The following is a 20,475-nucleotide window of genomic DNA, read 5'->3' on the forward strand; positions in this document are numbered from 1 at the left end:
TCTTCTGGATTACAGACATCCATGAGCAGGGTTGAAGACCTCTGCTCTGTTTTTTTTTTTATATAAATATATTAAATTAGTAAAATATAACGATAAAATGAAAACTAATAATTTACTATCGATAACTTTTTCCTCTCAAACTGTATTAATAAAAAATATCAGCATTAATATGATAGCATTAAGGTGGCACAGCGAGTAGCACGTGCACCTCATAGCAAGAAGGTCGCTGGTTCAAGCCACAGCTGGGTCAGTTGGCATTTCTGAGTGGAGTTTGCATGTACTCCCTTTGTTCGCGTGGGTTTCCTCAGGGTGCTCCCGTTTCCCCCACAAGTCCAAAGACATGGGCTAAATTGTCCGCAGTGTATGTTTGTGAATGGAAATGTGTGGATGTCTCCCAGTGATGGGTTGTGGCTAGAAGAGCATCCGCTGCATAAAACTTGCTGGATAAGTTAGTGGTTCATTCTGCTGTGGTGACCCCAGATTAATAAAGGGAATAAGCCGAAAAGAAAATGAATGAATATGTATGCATCAGTGAGATGTACCAGTATTTTAGACTCATGTTTTACATCGCCATGATGCTATAAGTGGCTCTTACTCTCGTTTTCTCGTTAAACTACTGTTAACATTTACAGTATAGTTATCTGTATTTACAATAAAACTCATTCATCTTCATATCTTCTTGCCTTTCTTTCTTCAGGCTGGTTCTCACAGCACCAACCCACCTCTCCACCCCGTACCCAACATTAGCATTGGTTGGGGAGGTTCTTTTGTCTCCTGAGGCATGAATCTACTAAATGTGCTTAGCTTAGTACTGCTCCCCTTCCATATTCCCCTTGTGGAAAAAAAACTGGTGTACAGAATTTAGAAGATTGTATTCTTTCTTCAGAAAGAGTGAAAATAAGGATTTCTACATGGTTTTGTAGTAAATAATCTAGTCAACAAGATCCTATTCAGAAGTGTTTTTTGGCTTTGTTTCTGTGACTTTTATTTCTCTAAATCATACTAACATGCATAATCTTGATTTTTATGTAAACATATGCATCCATCTTTGTTGTATATAATTGTAGCCTAGTTTGTGCTGAATTAACTAAAAATACATAATTTAGGGGATTAATAAACAGGTTAATAGTGTACTTCTGAATTATAGCAACACTGTTAGTTTTTCAGCTGATGAATAAGGAATTGTCTCTATACTATGATAATTGAGTAAGAGAGATAATACTGAACTTTATTCTGTGTTCTTTTGAAGGTGGGTGCATGTGGTGTGTGCCCTGTATGTTCCAGGGGTCGCATTTGGAGATATTGACAAACTGAGGCCGGTAACACTTACAGAGATGAACTACTCAAAGTATGGAGCAAAGGCAAGTAGCACAGTTGTTTATATGACCCACTCGATAATAAAAAAAGCATTGCATTATAAAGCAGTTGATAACACTGCTTTATTGAACTTTTATATTAACAACATTTTGCAATATGGCAAACACCATTTGAAGCTGCAAATGTTGTGGAATAGATGTTCTATTTTGAAATCTGCATCAAATTAAATGCAAGTATATGTGAAAGCATAACATAGTGTCTACTTTACACTTTTTTATAATTTAACATGTGGGAATAAAGGGTCACGCTTTATTTTTATGGTCTGTTTGTTGAATTTAGGTTACATTGCATTTATATGCCAAATAATTCTCATTAGATTATAAGTAGACAGTTAGGTTGGGGTTAGAGTCAGGGTTAAGGTTCCTTAAGTTGACATGTACTTGCAAATTTTCTTAGAGTCGGTTAAATGTCTGTTGAAGGAGCAGTATCAGCAGATATTAAGCAGACAGTCTACTAATACTCAAATGGACCATCAAAATCAAGTGTTACAGAATAAAGACGTTAAAAAACTTACCAATCATTTACCATAACAGATATATTTTTGTAAGAATTTTGACATACACTTATTAAAATGTATGTAACAGAATAAGTCGTTATATAAAATGATTATATATAAATGATTACATGTTTATAGTGATTATATAAATCTGATTATTATAGTTGGGCATAGATTAATTTTGGAATTAATCTTGATTAAAATGGCTCATTTGAATTCTGCCGAAGGCATTCAGAATATGTGTGCTACCCAAATAATAAGTCTTTGAGAACGGGTTTCTCAAGCTAGGTGTCGCATTAGACCAGGGGCTCATCTCCTGTTTCCAAATGCATCTGAATCTGCTTGAGAAACTGTTAGAAACATCACTGATAATTGGTGATGAAAATAAATGATGTTTAATAAGATGTACTTGTGTTTACTAACTGTTTATTCAGTTAAACATGAATTTTGAACTGTTTTGTTGGCCTACATAAGCTCAAAACAACGATTTTTTTTGATCACCTTAATCTGACTAAAGTCATAACTGAACTAAACAGAAATGTAATTAATACGTGGAGTATGCAGATATTAGTGGCATTATTGAAGTAAACACCGCAATCAAACTATTACCGTCTTGTAGGACTTTTCTCCATATTTTCTGACAAGATCCACACACACTGCTGTCGGTAAAGGACCACACACACACACACACACAGACACATAAATGCAGAAGTTTTTTTTTTCCATTTGGCTTGCATTTTTAAATTTCATAACACTCTCAAAAATCTTCACTCCTTATTTGCGTCTAAAACCCCAGTTTGTCACAGCGGCATAAAGGAAATGTACATGAGTTAAAGTGAAACTGTCGAACTGCAGTTAAAGTCAGGCATCCTGCTGATTTAAATTCAAAATGGCACTTTTTTTGTCAGACGGCTCACCGGTCAGGTATACATCCGCACTAAAATATCAAAGTGAAAGTCATCATAGCTTGCTTGGAATAGACTCAGCTCCAAAACCAACTTTAAAAATAGATTAACAGCGACATTTTTTTAGCGCGTGATGAGTCTCACATTAACGCAGCACGTTAACGCTGATAACGGCCCACCACTAATATATATATATATATATATATATATATATATATATATATATATATACACAGTTGAAGTCAGAATTTTTAGCCCCCCTTTGAATTTTTTTTATTGTTTTAAAATATTTCCCAATTGATGTTTAACAGAGCAAAGAGTTTTTCACTGTATGATAATATTTTTTTTCTTATTTGTTTTATTTCAGCTAGATTAAAAGCAGGTTTTAATAAATAATAATAAAAAAAACATTTTGAGGTTAAAATTATTAGCCCCTTTTAGCTGTTTTTTTTTGATAGTCCAAAGAACAAACCATCATTATACAATTACTTGTCTACGTACCCTAACCTGCCTGGTTGACCTAATTAACCTAGTTAAGCCTTTAAATGTCACATTAAGCTGTATAGAAAGTGTCTTGAAAAATATCTAGTCAAACATTATTTACTGTCATCATGGCAAAGATAAAATAAATCAGTTATTAGACATGAATCATTAAAACTATTATGTGTTGAAATGTGTTGAAAATACTCTCCATTCTCTCCATTAAACAGAAATCGGGGAAAAAAAATAAACGGGGCTAATAATTCAGGGGGGCTAATATTTCTGACTGTATATCAGGCAGTGAAGATCTCTGATTTTTAAAGAAATCAGACCTTAAACATGACAATTTTAAAATAGAAAGACAGTTCACCAGAAGAGCTGAGGCTGGCTGGCTGAAAATAAAGGTCTGTGTGCAAATAGCCCATTGAATGAACAGACAGTTCAAAAGAACAACATTTATCTAAACTTACTCTCTATCATTTTAATTGTTAAATAAATGTAATACTTTCTGAAAATGTTTCAACTGCAGATTGTATAAATGTGTGAATGAATTTACATTAAACAGAAGTGATCTGTTTTATTAATGTCATATCAGCACATATTTCAAAAAAATATTCAATGATTTAGTAAAATCATGAATTAGTAAAATCACTGAAGTATTCTAGATGTTCTTCAACCAAAAAAAGTGCTTGAAAAGTGCAGTAAATCGACTATTACTGATTCACCAAAAGACATTTTGCTCTTGACACTTAATTTAGAAAACAAAAGAAATTCGCTTTCAGATAAAAAGATGTGAAATGCTGACTTTTTTCAGCAAGCAAAGGCCGTCTTTCACTTCCCTCCCAAGATTTTCTGTCGACTGTAGACATTTTGACATTTACTCTATCTGACATTATTTTATGTGTCAGTAAGTCAGAAGAGGTTCCTTTTACTGGGAAGCAAATTACTTTAGAAGCACTTGAAAGGCTTTCTTTAATGGTTTGTGCTGTACATGTGAAAAGAAATTACTCCTAGAGAAAGGCTATTATTATTTTAATTTTCAACTCCAGTAATTGGAGAAAGTCAAATGGGCTTTTAGAGACTCGTTGTCCACCTTATCTTAAATATAGAACTATACAGCAAATGAACGGGGGATTGTTATAATGGTGTTTCAAGATTTCTCTTCCACATCCAAGCTCCATTGCACAATCAGCTTTCGGTTTACCTTTCATGACTTTGCAAAAATAGAAATAATCCCAAGTCATTAGCATGACAGGAGCAAACACCTGAAGTCAGCAAATGCTGGAAAGTTAGGCCTGTCAGATTTTTTGGAAGCACTTCATGGTTTTCTTGTCTCACACTAGACGGTTTGTGTTAATGGTTTGCAGGAGTGCAGTTTGTGCGAGGACACGCGTTTCGCTCGAACAGGCGTTTGTATCAGCTGTGATGCCGGGATGTGTCGCTCTTTCTTCCATGTCACCTGTGCTCAGAGAGAAGGCCTGCTGTCTGAAGCTGCGGCAGAAGAGGTTGGTGTCATATGTGCTCATCATGTGTGATATGTTTTAAAATGCAGATTGTTCTTTAAAGTCTGAATGAACCTGAAGCTGTGACTGTTTTTTTGTATTGTGAAGCAGTCTGAGAGAAATGGCATGGTAAATGAGAATCGGTGGGCGTGGCTTATTTTTTTTTTTTTTTGCTGTGAGCTGATTGGAAGTAGTAAAGTAGGCATTTTATTTATAAAGATTGGGAAAATGGTTTCGGGAGAGTTATTAAAGCTTAATGCAGCACTCACACCAGATGCGGATGAAGTTTCAAGCGCTACTGATGTACATGTTAAGTCAATGCCAAGACGAGAACAGACATCCTGTGGAGTGATTCGCATGAATGAGGTGGCGAGGTTGAAGCAGCGTGAGTTGATGCGCTTAAGGCATGTTTTGTGCGAATCACTCTAGTTGGAATGTATGAACTTTAACGGACATTTGCATAATGTTAACCAATCAGGAGCTTGCTCTTGTTGGAGCGTGAATATGACGTAGTGCCTGTTGTTGATGTCCGGTGGGGAAATTCTCCTGCCAACACCCCTCAACAGCTCATCAAACTAGGCTTGGCTCAGACTGAAGCACAGATGAAAGCTTCCGTGTATACTTTCTGGAGGAGTTGATAAACTCACAGAGCTGGATGCATCTCTGAAAGAATCTAGTGTGCTCAGACCTGGCGCCGAACTAATCTGTGCTGTTTTTTAGCTTTCCTAAAGCACATATGCACATAGCTGCTCTCTCAATAAAATCCATGTTAGCCATTTAGCAATGAAGCTGGAGTCATTAGGCAGACAGAAGCCCTGTCCATGATGCAAATCCGCGACTATTGTGAAGTGAATTTAATGCACGAATTAAGTGAAATTGAGACGCAAATGTCACGATTGACATGCGAATATCACAATTTATTTGCACATGCTTTGTCTGGTGTGAACACAGCATCACAGACACCTCCTGCTCACTTTTTTTGTTTGTTGTCAAAACTGACAGTTGGAGGGGCGTGGTTAAGTATGTTAGCCACGCCCAATACCTCAGACAGACGTAATTGAGAATTTCTAAAACAAACAGGAAGTGCAATTTCAGATTTCAATTAAAGATTACAAGGGCAAACATTTTTCCTTTATGACATGCACAGATTAATTGTTCCCCACAAAACTAGCAATGTGAACTAACAAAATCAATATGGCTAGTTTTAAATTAACTTTTACTTTAAATTCCCCACAATCTCTAATTAATCCACACCAAGGAATCAAACTAATTTCCCTTATTTCTACTCACTTTTCAGTCATTCTTTTATTTCTACTTTTTATTTACAAATAAACAATATCCTCAAATCAAAGGTTTGATTTCTCTCATTTGTTGAAGTTGGACTGTTGCGGAACACAAATTTGCGTTCCCAGTTGTTAAATTGGAAAAAGAGCTATGAAATAAAATATGTGTTAGATAAAGACAAAAATTTGGAGGCAATTGCTTTTACATTTTGTTCCTTTTTATGGATTTTTTTGTTTTAATTTTTATTTACAAAATTTGTCACACAAATTGATTTTATTGCGTCCAAAATGCAGAATATTTATTTATTTAGTACTTATTTATTTATTTAGTATTTATTTATTTAGTAGCTCCAGTCCCTATTTACTGTAAATGTTAAAACACACACACATTTTTTCTATTCCACAGAAATGTTTACATGGACACCAATAATCCAAATTTAATGCGATTAAGACAATACTACGATTAAGAGTCTGCCATGTAAACAGCCATTCATAATCAAACTAAACAGAAATCAAATTAAGACGTGTGGAGTATTCCGATTTTAGTCACATTTTTGAAGTGCAGTACAGACATGTAAATACCGCAATCAAACTATTACCATCGTGTAGGATTGTCACCGCAATTTGTGACAGGGTATTTTATACACACACAGCTGTTTGACAATAATTTCTGCACCTATCGAGTCAGCGATAGACTGCAGACACCTGCATCTCGAGAGTTTTTTTGCCCATACGGCATGCGGTATCAAATTCTATTAAAATAACACTCTTCCAGCAGTTCATACTCGCATCAATATCTCGTTTGTCACGGGGCACATGCATGAAAAGTTCCTGAATGAACGTGAAAGTGCTGAACTGCAGTTAAAGTCGACAAATTAACCTAAAAACTAATCCTGAAATTACATGAAACTCTGGAGGAAATGTGGATAGCGCAGTGATGCAATTATTCGAATTATGTGCTATAACATGTGAAACATGATCATACAGAATTTTCATTTAGGTGGACTTACCCTTTAAGAAGTTTCTAATTCTCTTTGGACACGTTTGTCACTTCTGCATTTGAACTCCAAATGTAGAGGTTTATCAAACAGATATGCATGCGGCTAAAGAGAGGGCTCAACGCATGAGGTCAGCCAATCGAGCAAATTTCTAGCCTAGACTGTGGTCACAGACCATCAGCGTCGTGGCTCAAATATGCAGTCCATATTGCAGAAGCGTATGATGGTCGCGTTCAGCGCAGATAAACACTAGCCAAAAGTGCCTACTCACTGCAATCCACTTAATCCAGTCAGCTGTGCAAAGGGCCTCATATCAACAGGTGAGTGGGCTGATAGCATCCACCGAGACACCTTAAGCCTAAACGAATCCGTGGATGACCGAAAATGGCTGTGCTTCAATCTGCCCTCGAGGGAGGGGGTGAAATGCCACGCGTGTGCCGAGGAGATGTGAACTCAGAGGAGAAACTTACTGCTAACACTTCAACTGCAGAGATTTGCAGGGTTCCCATGGGTCAGGGAATTTCTGGAATGTCATGGAATTTTAAAATGTATATTCCAGAAGTCAGGGAATTATATATATATATATATATATATATATATATATATATATATATATATATATATATATATAGTTTTTTTTTTTAATTTGGGAGTTTTGTTTGTTTAAAAAAAATCTTTCTGTTTATAAAAAAATATTTTTCAATAACATGTGTTTTTGTTCTACATTTGAAATGTTTTGCCTGTGCAGATAGTAGTGGTGGAAGAAAAAAATTAATTCTTCCACGTAACGATTCTGAATCAATTCTTAAAAGTTCAGCATTAATTCTGTATTCAAATTAGCCTGTGCAAGAACGAGCTCTAAGCTGAAAAAAAAGTGCTGAAAGGTGCACATACGCATGTTGCAGAATTCACTTAATTTGGACAGATGGACAATTACAGGCAGTGTTGGGGAAAGGTACTTTTGAAAATAATGCAGTACAGTATTGAGTTACTCCACAAAAAATTAAGCAGTTGCGTTACTTAGTTACGTTTTATGGTTAGTAATAAGTTAATTATGCGTTACTTTTTCAAACCTTTGCTGAGACTTGATCTCTTTTAGAACTTACAGGTTTTTTTTTAAATAGAGGACCTCTGCAATTAATAACATACTTTATAACATACACCTTCATTTGACTTTAAAAAATTATAATTGAGGATAATGTTATCTTCTGAGTACTTCCTGACCACAGAGCTATACATGCTGTATATCCAGATTAATGAAGGTTTAAAGTATTGTGTTTGCTACTTTTCTACCTTTTAGTGTTTTGTTTTATTAGTTACGTAAATGTACTGTTCGTTAAGACAATCCCCTTTACCTTTTCTTTGATTGAGTGCATGATTCAACATGACTACATATATTTTAATTCAGCAATTCATTTTTTTCTACTAATTAATTAAAATAAAAAAGTAACTTGCATTACATTTTTAACTTAAATATTAAAGAGCCCCTATGATGGGGTTTTGACCTTCCATGCAGTGTGTAACACAGCTCTAAGTGAAGTGAAATATCTAGTCGACTTAGAGTGGTTTAAATGAATCGTCAGGGTACCGAGACTTTATCCATGTCAGCATGACGTCGATACTAAACTCAAGCACCACCGATTTGTTGTGCAAGCAGACCCGGGAAAATTGAAACCCCTTGCCCACAAACACTGTAGCAAAAGAAAAGAAGACAACAAACCCTGTAGCAGATCCCAGTTGAATTATGTCGCCACGGATTTAAGCGAATTTGTGAGCTCGCAATCCTCTGCCGTTTGCCATTGCAATGGCAACCGTCAGCTGTTCCTACACATGTGCAGTGGTCAAGTTTCAAAATTGTTCAGGTTTTGCCACTGTGTGGATTAATACTGAATGGTTAAAAAAATAACAATATGCTGGTGTTTAACTGGATTGCTTTAATGCACTCCTGCATTGGGCTCACACATACACTCTGCACTCTAACTACAAAATTGTTGATGAGCTGTGCTGGACGTTTCACTTTGTCTGCTAAATGCAGTCGACCAGTCGCAACAGACTGGGTCATCGCGCTAAGAAGGGGTTTGGGAACAAATGAATCGCTGAATGAATCATAGGAGTCGTTGGGATGATTAGGTAAAAGTAAATGCATATTATAAGACAATCAAAGTGTTTTTGACCTTGCATGCATATCAGCCTGTTGTTGAAGACCCCCAAAACCAAAATGTGACCTTTTTTAATTCATAATATTGTCTCTTTAATACTTCATTTATTTAAACAGATTGTTTTGGATTAGTGTAATGCAAATGACACTGCAGAAGGCATTGATACACTAAAGAGCAACTCCACCAATGTCTGAATCTGATGCTATTTAATATAAAGCAATGCAAATGGTAAAGCGGGAATTTGAACAGTGACTTGGCTGTCCAAAATTTGCCGAAAATCTGCACAATTTAAAAAAATGCCAAGTTCCTCAAATTTTTTTATTTATGTATTATATATTTTTGTTTTGCGTTAAATTTAGCGATTAAGGGATCACACATTTCTGGAGGAACTTCTTAGCACAACAGCTGCCTGTTTTATGCATTGGACATTACATTTTTAATTCATTGACTGACAGGGAATTTTACATTTAGCTTAGATTGGGTCTGGATTTAAAACAGCTGAAATAAGCTGACATTGTTCTAAGCTTTTCCTCCCATTCTTTTGAAGGCGGTTTCTGAGAAAGGCATACCTGCAGACTCTGTCCATTCCTGGAACAATCCCAGCAGCTTTACATCAGTCATTGTCTCGCCCCTCGGCTTCAGCTCCCACGTCCTCTGCTAAATGTACTTGTCCTTTAAAAAGGGAGGGGAGATTTTACGGGCCCTTTGTGACCAGCTATTTATCACAGCTATCTGAGAACGCACAGACACCGGTGGTCTATAAAATCTGGAGTGCTGGGCATCATTATCACAACAGCCAGAAAGCGTGAGACTGTATTTCTGAAGATACTCCCATTTCTGCCGTAATCAAATCGTACATTGGAAATCATCAGGTGTGTGAGCACTTCAAACTCACCGCAGTTGTGCTGCGTTAACAATAATGTGGTGTTTGAGATGATGGTAATAAATATCTTGAAATAGCTTAAATCAAATCATTCAGAGATTGTAAACTTAGACTTAAACCCTTTCATCTCCTTCCTCTGAGTTGAGAGAATTATAAAAAAGATTAAAACTTCTACACCACAAGCAAGTTTGTTTGCATGCTGTTAGATATGACTTGAAAAATAAGCTGAATATTAATGATAATATTCAGACTTTCGTAAAGCAGACGTTTGTTTTATCAGCAGAAAATAAAGTATTCACTCAAACAGTTGTTTAGTTATTCTTTTTTCTATCCAAGTACCAAATGAAGAATCTGAATTAAGCACATTTGTTCAGTGTTTGGTTAAAGCACTAGGAATCATTTGTTCATTAAAGGTGCAGTTGGTGATTGTCTTCAGAAACATGTTTTTTTTTTTTTTTTTTGCGAGTGGGAGCGGTAAAAACATGCTGAATCAAAACTTTTTAAAAACCTGAATCAATATTGGAGTTAGTTTTGCACACTGGAGGAATGAGGACACCATGTCTGAAGTATTTCTTTTAGACAGGTAATGTTCTGTTTTAAAAGTATTTTAGCTTCACCTTGTTACGAATGGGTTATATGCACAGAAGTGTTGTTGAGCCACTAAAATCTTCAGATTTTAGATTGATGTGACTATTTTAATTTCCATAAGGGTCCTTTTACAGCATCGATAATGTAGATTTATATTTAGTTTAACAACAAAACATCAGTAAATAGCACTATTCCACCTAGCCTGCTTTACTGAGGTGAAGTTGGTTTTATATTCACATTGGTTCACTTTTGAGCAATGACAACCTGTGACGCTCTCTTTATATTGTTTACTATGCTACTGAATATTCGGTCGGAAATAGCATGTAAGTATGGCTTAGTAAAGAGTGTAATTACTGCACGCTACCAGGCAAACACTAGTCGATTCAGTTCAACACATGAGAGAGGGTTCTGTTGTCATCTTTAAGAAGTGCACTCTCGTGTTTCAGGAGGCGTGGCTTTGGACGGCAGGGGAGGGACTTTGTTTCAGAGATTTATGCTAACAGGTTAGCATTGTGGCAGATCACCTACTGCACCTTTAATAAGGAATGCAATTATGTTGTATTTTTTATGGTTATCAAGGTTGCATTTATTTGATAACCTTTTTATTAGTAATAGCAATTGTAAAATTATTGTAATATGCTGATTTGGTGTTCAAGAAATCTTTACAAAGATTATTGATGTTTAGTACTAGGGGAGGGCGATTAATCGAAAAATATAATTGAAATTGACATTGAGAACCTATAATCAATCAAATTTTTCCAGGTCAACTTTTTTAATTACTTTCCCTACCGCTTGTGGAGTCACATGACTCCACTCTGTTTAGGCTGATTTATACTCATTCGATTTATACTCGTTGAACGCACGAGTTTGGTCAGGCACAGCCTTCGCACGGTCACATACATCTCAACAAATGTAACTACACGTTGCACATTTGCATTCCATTGACAATGATCGGAAGCTGCTCCATATATGCCTTGAGACGGCTTATTTTTGATCACAATAAAATTATTAACATTGAATATTTTACTTTCTACTTTTGAAAATACTAAAAATAATGAATTTTGTTTCCAGAAGTGCAGGTTATTTTAACTTTTTTTTATGGTTTTAGCTAATGTGTGTTTTAACTTCAGTTGTTCAACATTGATGTTCAATAAATAATCACAGATAGTAGATAGTTTGTGTTTCCTTCAATTATTTTAAAACCAAGTAACGCACACTTAATTCAGTAATCTCTCACTTTTAATATCGTAGCATATTTACTGCACAAAACTTGTCAGGGAACTATGAGAGCAATGAAATAAAATAAATAAAATAATCAATCATTAATCATAATCGAGTTAAAATGTTTAATTAATCAAGATTTTGATTTTAGGCTATCACCCAGCCCTACTTAGGGCCAAACCCAATTCTATTTTTGAACCCCTTCCCCTTCCCCTTGGCCCTTAAAACCGAGTGTTAAGGAAAAGGGCTTCAAATTTGAACCCTAAGAATTGGGACAGCACTACAGCACCTGCACAGTCATCATATATCATGGCAATCTCTTGCTTCATATGAGATCAGACGATCGCAACTGCTGTAGGTATTCCTGTAGTATTTATCTTCAGGAAATCACCAAAGGCATATGTTATGTTATAATTACGATCTTATGTGGCATAAGATCAGAAATATACTGTGCATTTACACTGTGGCCATATTCATCTATGTAAACATAGCAAAACAACATTAACATTACAGCCGACACTGTAAAAAAAAAAAGTCATTCCCAGCCACTAGACTTTTCTGACAGGGTATTCGAGTATCATCGATTGCCAGAATGTTGTAGAGTTGCTGTACAGGAGTTATTATTATGGATTTTAAATCACAACTTTATCATTTTTTTTTTTTGCATTTTTTTTTAAAGCATGACGGTAAAACATGAACGCGGTTATGAATATATTAAAACATGTGCTTGTTTGTTGTAAAGATTCGTAATAATGACAAAAAATACTATTTTTTGGATCTCCTTAATTCTGGGTGCAGGTGTGGCTGGTGTATTCTGGGAAATTTTCTTACACATTGGTTTAAAGTGTGGTCTTGAAAAATCCTAATTCGAACGGGTGTCTACCCTTTGCCCTTAGCCCTAGCCCTTCAAGCTAAAGAGAATTGGGACACCCCTAACGCTTCACGGGAAAGCGCAAAACAAGGGCTAGGGGGAAGGCTAAGGGGTAGAATTGGGATTGGGCCTTAGTACTTTTGAGGAAAGTGTTACGAGTTATTTTTGAATGTAAGTTCAATAGGAGCAATAACAGCTTTAAAATTGGAAAAGTTCAAGTGCTATTTGGAATTTTCCTTTACAGTAAGCATTTTTCCTCTTATGTTTATGTTCAGTTATTGCATATTAAAGGCAATGAAAATAACCTATTCTTTGTCATAATAGTGAAATTACTAAACCTAGACACAGGAGCCTGAAAAAAGCTAATTTTGGAATAAAATTTCAGATCGTACTTTGAGGTTTTTGTATCCGAACGCTTTATTTGTTTGAGTGTCAAATGTATTTACTATCACATTTCAACCTAATACATTCTTGCTAAATGAAATAATTTATAAAAATTAAAAACTTGAATGGAGTGTATGTACCATCGGTACAAAGATACATCAATATGTTACCATGCGCTTGATTCTAAAGGAATAAAAAGGGAGAATTAATTTTGAGAATCTGTGTGATGTGTTGTGGACTATATGTTTGCCAAGCAATTTACAACTTGCTGCATTAATGCAATCATGTGGTCACAGATTTGTTTATCACCATTTTACAGTGACTGTGTTTTCATTTCATCCAATCATAATTTCAATCAGTCTGCTCCATTTTACAATCTTATCACCACACAAACAGGGCTCGCACACGTTTGTTTTGGAAATTAATAATGACAAGCGGTGTCATTCATCACTGAACTTTCCTGTTTTATCGAGTTCTGGTTCAAGATATCTGTATCTGAAGTTCTGATCCTTTTTTCCTCCCACAGGACATTGCAGACCCATTCTTTGCCTACTGCAAGCAGCATGCAGACCGCTTTGACAGGAAATGGAAGAGGAAGAATTACCTGGCCCTGCAGTCCTACTGCAAAGTGTCCTTGCAGGAAAGAGAGAAGCAGCTCACACCTGAAGCTCAGGTCGGATTTATTGACCTCTATATGGGTTGTGTTATCATCAGCTAGCATTTTACCATTTTTAGCATAAAAGCTTTTCTGTTTTTTTTTTAAACACATTTTACCTTTACTGTTTGCATTTTTTTAACAGTCTGTTAACTACCTGGTTAACTTCCTATGAAGCCCCTCCCTCTCAGAAATACACAGTAGGCTTTGATTGGTCAGCTTGGCACATTGAAGGGGTGTCAAACTAAGCCCTGTACAGTTTAGTTCCAACACTGCTTCTACACACTTGCCTGTAGATTTCAAACGAGCCTGAAAGACTCAATTATTTTGATCAGGTGTGTTTAATTAAGGTTGGAACTAAACTGTGCAGAGCTGCTGCCTTCCAGTAACTGAGTTTGACAGTTGTGGCCTAGTGTGTTTTGGTTTTAATACATGTTGAACAAACATCATGCTTGGGGCTGATGTTTATGTAAAGCTTAGAGTTTGTGATGTCAAAAACCCAGGAAGCAGCTCGTTGTTTTTATTAGCCTTTTATTATAAGCCCTAAAAAGCAATTCTGTAAAAGAATATACAGTTGAAGTCAAAATTATGTATATATTTTTTCTTTTTAAAATTTTTCCTAAATGATGTTTAACAGAGCAAGGAATTCTTTCTATATTTTTCCAGTATTTCCTGTAATTTTTTTTTTCTTCTGGAGATATTCTTATTAGTTTTATTTTGGCTAGAATAACAGCTGTTTTAAATAAAAAAAAAACATTTTAAGGTCAATATTATTAGCCCCCTTAAGCAATATTTTTTTCTATTGTCTACAGAATAATATATACAACTTTGTTATACATTTAGAAGCTAAAGTTTGTTGATAAACTTTGATGTTGGCTTGGGGGTGTTGAAGGTAAAGAGCCAGTAAGGTGGGAGTTTGGTCCAATGTTAAGTCAATGGGATTTAAAGTCCTTATGTTTTAAATGAAAGCTTCTTAACCATTGTTAGACAATGAGCTAATTTGGGGCACTCTTGCACCCTTGGGGTACAATTTACACCCCAGTTTAATATGTAGATTTACACAGCTTGGTAGCCTCTTCAATTGTGCAAGATGACATGTTTCTAATAATTTCTCTTACAAAATTATGATGCATGAAAGTTTTGTCCAATTTCCGTGTTACTTTCTGGAAAACCAAAACTCAAGTCAGTTCTAAAAAGATATAGCAACTTGAGTCAGACTAGTCTAATGGTCTGGCCGAAGTGGTCATAGCATTAAAGCCCTAGGAAGAGAGGTTGGTTAATTATAAGCTTAGAAAAAGGAATAAATTTAGGTAGCATAACAGCCAACATAATGACTTGCCTAATTACCCTAACTTGCAGAATAAGCCAAGTTAAACCTTAAAAAAGCACTGTAAGCTGAAAAATATCTAGTAAAATCTGTCATCATGGCAAAGATATAAGTAATCTGTTATTAGAAATTAGTTGCTAAAACTATTATGTTTAGAAATGTATTGAAAAAAATCTCAGTTGAACAGAAATTGAGAAAAAAAATAAAGGGGGGTTAATGATTCTGTTTGTGTTGAACTTTACAATCTTGTTTATTCTCAAACAGCAATATTATACACTAACTAAATTTAAAGCGTAAACTCATAATCAAGGGCATCTAAAAATGCTGCTCTGGATATTATTGACATCTGTTTTGCTCATCAATCAAACAAAGCCTCTGTAATTTTTCAACATCTAGGCTCGTATAACCACGAGGCTCCAGCAGTACAGGGCAAAAGCAGAGCTGTCTCGAAACACTCGGCCGCAGGCATGGGTGCCCCGAGAGAAGCTTCCCCGACCTCTCACCTCCAGTGCTTCAGCCATCCGGAAGCTGATGAGGAAAGCCGAGCTCATGGGAATCAGCACAGACATCTTCCCCGTGGACACATCTGATATCAGTGCAAGCGTGGATGGACGACGCAAACATAAGCAGCCTGCTCTCACTGCAGACTTTGTGAACTACTACCTTGGTATGTGGATTTGGTTTCTCACTTGATAATTAAAATTATTAAGTTTAGTTAACTCATCAGGTGTTTCTTTCTTTCTTTCTTTCTTTCTTTCTTTCTTTCTTTCTTTCTTTCTTTCATTTGAGTCATTTATTTTTATTTCAATGAATAAACAAACATTGATGCATTTTTACCTTGTAGCTTTGGGCCATTTGACTTTAAAGAGCACATGTTTAAAGCAGCAGACGACATACAAGGGATGACTACATTGCCTCGCAATCCTGTCCTAAAGTGTCTTTTGAGAGAGAGAGAGGGGACCTCACGTTCTTATTTCTACGGATGTTCACAACTATACCAGCTATGTTTGAATCACATTCAACTTTAAAGAATGCGTGTTGTTTTCGTTTTTAGTGCAAAATCATCAGAAATTTACATTGAGTAATAAGATCATTTCTATCACGCATATCATTTAAATCCTGACCTCCACATGAAAAATAATAATAAAAAAATAAAATAAAAAATTAAATTGTAATTGAATTAAATAAATTAACAAAAATCAAAAGATGAGGACATCAAATACTAAACTGTTTTACAAAAAGGCAATAGGATTTATTTTGTTTAGGCTAGTAATGTGTATTTCAAGTAGCAGGCTTTGATGAACTTTGTGGCACTTAGTCCTATTGCAAAGTGACTCTAAAGGAAAGAGACAAGCAACTGACATCTGAAATAATTTCCTTTATTTAAAATGAAATGAATTAAATTTATTTGAAATAAAATTGGTCGTATAACAAAATCTAAAATCTAATGAAGAAAAAATTGCCTTGCGACTGTATACAAAAAATAAAATTAGGTAATTTTCCCCAATAAAATTTTTCCAAAAAATTACAGTAGATGCCACGTAGTTCAACATATCTTGCGGCATTCTTAAACTGGGCAAAAGAAATGCAATTACTTTTTTTGTAAAATACTTTTAAATAGTATTTTATATCCTTATCCTTTTATTTTATATAATTTTAACATTATTATATATTTTTTATTATTGTTTTCCCATGTGGGAGTCAGGATTTGAATGATATGTGTGCTGGATATTATTGCATTATTTAAAATAAAATACAGATTTTTTTGCACAAAATGTTCAATAAGTGAAGTTTCGCAAACTAATTTCTACTATAAGTAGCCTAGCAACCCCCCCCATACACCCCTTTTCCCCCTTTACTCATTTACCACGGGGAGCTCTTGAGAACCATCTAAACTCGTACTCCCCTTACATGCTCTATTGACCAAGCTGGAGCCCTGGGCTCAATTATCTCTGAGTTCAGGGTTCTCTCCCAGGACAGCATGCCAAACCTGCTAATAGCATCAAGCAATATCTACGTGTGAACTCTTAAAAATAAATTTGGAGAAAAATAAACAACACATTCTTTAAAGTTGGATGGATTCTACATGGCTCTTGTAGTTGTAGTCAGTTGTAAAACACTCGTTGTTATTGTTGGGGTGTGAACTCCCTTAAGGCCCATTCACACCGAAATGTCTTTTTTTTTTTTCGCCGACATTTAATGCCTTGTGACTAAATAAAGGCAGGAGTAAAAAGGAGTCAGGAGCCAGGAGTAAAAGCGTCGTTTTAAAAGAAATGACTCGTTTTAATGTGCCGCGTCAAAACCTTCTCCACCAATCAGATTGGCACTTTTGTTCACATGCACGGAGCTGCTGAAGTTACAGTAAACAAAACTTTGAAGCGCTCAAGCGCAAAAGTGTCTATGTGAGCGCACACTGAAGAAGATGCCCAGGGGCGATGTGAACTAGGAGCATGCCATCCATGCTTGTTCGAATTGCAGTAACAACAAGCGTGTCAACTTTCTCTCTTCTTCTTCTGTGTTACAAGTTTAAAGTTGTGTAGCACCACCCTGTGTACCGGAGTCTTTTTATTTTTCATTAAACACCATCTAACATCAAGGAGTGATTTTGCATATTCTTCTGCTCGACACCAGTGAAAATCGATTAGGCTTGAATGCGGAAAAACGTCCCGTAAAACGCTGACGATAGACGCAAACAAAAAGTGTCTCGGTGTGTACGAGCCTTTACTCGTAAAAAAAAAAAATATATAAAAAAATATATATATATATATATATATATATATATATATTATTATTATTATTAATTAATTATTATAATTATTCAAACTTTACAGTTACTGTTTCCTAATCAGGCCTTAAGCTATATGATGCCACAAATGCATTAGTGCTTGTTCATTCATTATAAAGAACTATTGCAGATTTGCACATTGCAATATCGATGCTGAAACGCTATATTGTTCATATTGTTTTTGGTGTAAACAGGCTTATGTCGTCCCTAACCCAGTTAAACAGCAGTCGGTTTCAGACATGCATCCCGCTCTGTAGCCTTGCAGCTCGGCACTTGCCCTCCAAATGAGTGATGTTAAGAGCAGATGTGTGGAGTAACCTTGGGCACACACTCCATTAGGTTCCAGCAGGAGGCCTATCCTCTATCAGCGCTCTTTCTCTCTCTCTTGTTCTACCTCTTTTTTTATTTTTTTTATTATCCGCTCGTACTTTCTCCCTCAATCTTCCTTTGATATACTTTTTCTTGTACTCTGATGGCAATCTCTGTATCGATTTGTTTGTGTCTTTTGGTATTCAGAGCGGAACATGAGGATGATTCAAATCCAGGACAACATCGTGGAGCAGAAGAACCTCAAAGACAAGCTGGAAAGTGAGCAGGAGAAACTGCACATGGAGTATGATAAGGTCCGTCTATACTGTTGACACTCCAGGCTCTTGCTAGCATCTGTTTTGTGCATTAGCGTTTATCCGTTGTGCATTTGTTCATGGCCATTGGTGCTTAAGAAGGGGCACAAGCACACTAGGAAATAATGACACGCCGCTGGAGTGTTATACCAAGAGCATGTGGAAAATGCCACTAAATAACACCAATTATGAATCAGTCTTTTCATTTCAAATCTGCTTTTTAAGCTACTTTGTGCTTGACCAACTGCGGAGAGAGAAAAAAACAGGAGTCCTATATAACACAAGAGTATTGTCAATAACGAAACATGAGATAATGTTAGTGAATAATGAATAACTACTAAGGGAAGTCAGATAAAATAAGTTGTAAATATAGTTTCTTGATGTGTGAACTACTCTTTGTAAATTATATTGCAAATAATCAAAATTTCAGTCTAAATGTTATGTATTCAATTTATTTCACTATTTGCTTAATTTAAACATTAAACCAGAGCTAAACAATATATCATCTGAGCATTGATATCACAGTGAGTTTAAATGTAATAGTCACTATGTAGGATTAGATTGTTTATTAAAAATTAAAGGTAAAAAAAAAAAAAAAAAAAAAAAAAATATATATATATATATATATATATATATATATATATATATATATAATTAGTTATACAATATTGAACTGTTATTTTACGTTTAATTGTTCAATATCTGTACTTGAATACTAATAGACTAACCAGAAAACCATAGTGTTTCACTTTTATTTTTGCTCTATATGGTTGTATTTTATTATAATTTTTGCAGATGCACTTCATAGAAAAGGCCTTGATCACCCCAGTCGATATTTCTAAATAAAATATTCCCAAATAGAGCTATGCAAATACATCTGATGAAAATGTATTCATATCACAATATGAATCACAGCAAATCAAAATATTGCATTGTCAGATTTTTGTTATTGTGCAGCTATACATAACACATATATGCTCAAATATTGTCAAGGTTTTTACTTATTAAAAATATATTTTAAAATATCTATAATTTAATACTTATGTAAACACTTATTTATAATGAGCTAAAGCAATTTTTAGCTCATTTTTTCAGATTTAATGAGTTTTTTTTTTTGGAGGGGACATCTTAATTTTATGTTCAATCAACTTAAAATGGTAAATAATAAATAATAACAATAATACGTTAACTTATTTGGTTTGCGTTGAGATGACCAAGGAATTAATAAATGTTTTGAATATTTAGTAGAATTTTATTTATTTTTTTATTTTATTTTTTTGCGCAAATGTTTTTTAATTGTCTTACAATTGTTTTATTTATCTTTAATTACTTTTCTGTAATTAAGATTTTTGTAAATTGTAGAATTTTCAAAGATTTTTAGAAAAGGCTTTTATCATTTTTTAAAGAAGTTAAAATTATTTTTATTATCTTTTAATTGTCTTTTTTTTTTCTCTACAATTTATACACTTATCGGCCACTTTATTAGGTACACCTGTCTAACTGCTTTTTAACTCAAATTTCTTTGCAGCCAATCGCATACGAGCAACTCAATGCATTTAGGCATGTAGATAGGCATGGTCAAGATGATCTGCTGCAGCCTATTAGTACCAGTTGAGCATCATGTCAATGCCACAGCCTACCTGAGTATTGTTGCTGACCATGTCCATCCCATTAGGACTTCCAGCAGGATAACGCTGCTGGTTGTATTGCCCGAATTATCTCAGTCTGCTTTCTTGAACATAACACTGTACTGAAATGGCCTTCACAGTCTCCAGAGCTCCATCCTATAGAGCATCTTTGGGATGTGGTGGAACTGGAGATTCACATCATGGATGTGCAGCCGACAATGCTATCATGATCCTATCGTGTCAATATGAAACAAAATCTCTGAGGAATATTTCCAGTACCTTGTTGAATCTATGCCACGAAGGATTAAGA

The 20,475-nt window shown here is 35.1% G+C and overlaps 1 protein-coding gene across 18 annotated transcripts in view; it reads left to right on the top strand.

The window, feature by feature from the left end:
* The window catches only part of phf14 (PHD finger protein 14), a 160,011-nt gene that overhangs the window by 32,605 nt on the left and 106,931 nt on the right, over positions 1 to 20,475 (top strand). For 17 of the 18 annotated variants that reach the window (XR_012394576.1, XR_012394575.1, XM_073930829.1 and 14 more), the window contains 5 exons: positions 1,250 to 1,361; positions 4,626 to 4,763; positions 13,674 to 13,820; positions 15,526 to 15,796; positions 18,431 to 18,537. Coding sequence is in view for 15 of the 18 variants with exons in the window: in XM_073930829.1 (XP_073786930.1) it covers positions 1,250 to 1,361; positions 4,626 to 4,763; positions 13,674 to 13,820; positions 15,526 to 15,796; positions 18,431 to 18,537 (775 nt within the window). In the remaining 3 variants the exon portion in view is untranslated. Of the gene's footprint in view, positions 1 to 1,249; positions 1,362 to 4,625; positions 4,764 to 13,673; positions 14,039 to 14,152; positions 15,797 to 18,430; positions 18,538 to 20,475 lie in introns of those variants that run through there. The other variant, XR_012394577.1, reaches the window with a different exon arrangement.

This window comes from Danio rerio, chromosome 19 (genome assembly GCF_049306965.1).
Source record: "Danio rerio strain Tuebingen ecotype United States chromosome 19, GRCz12tu, whole genome shotgun sequence".
NCBI lineage: Eukaryota > Metazoa > Chordata > Actinopteri > Cypriniformes > Danionidae > Danio > Danio rerio.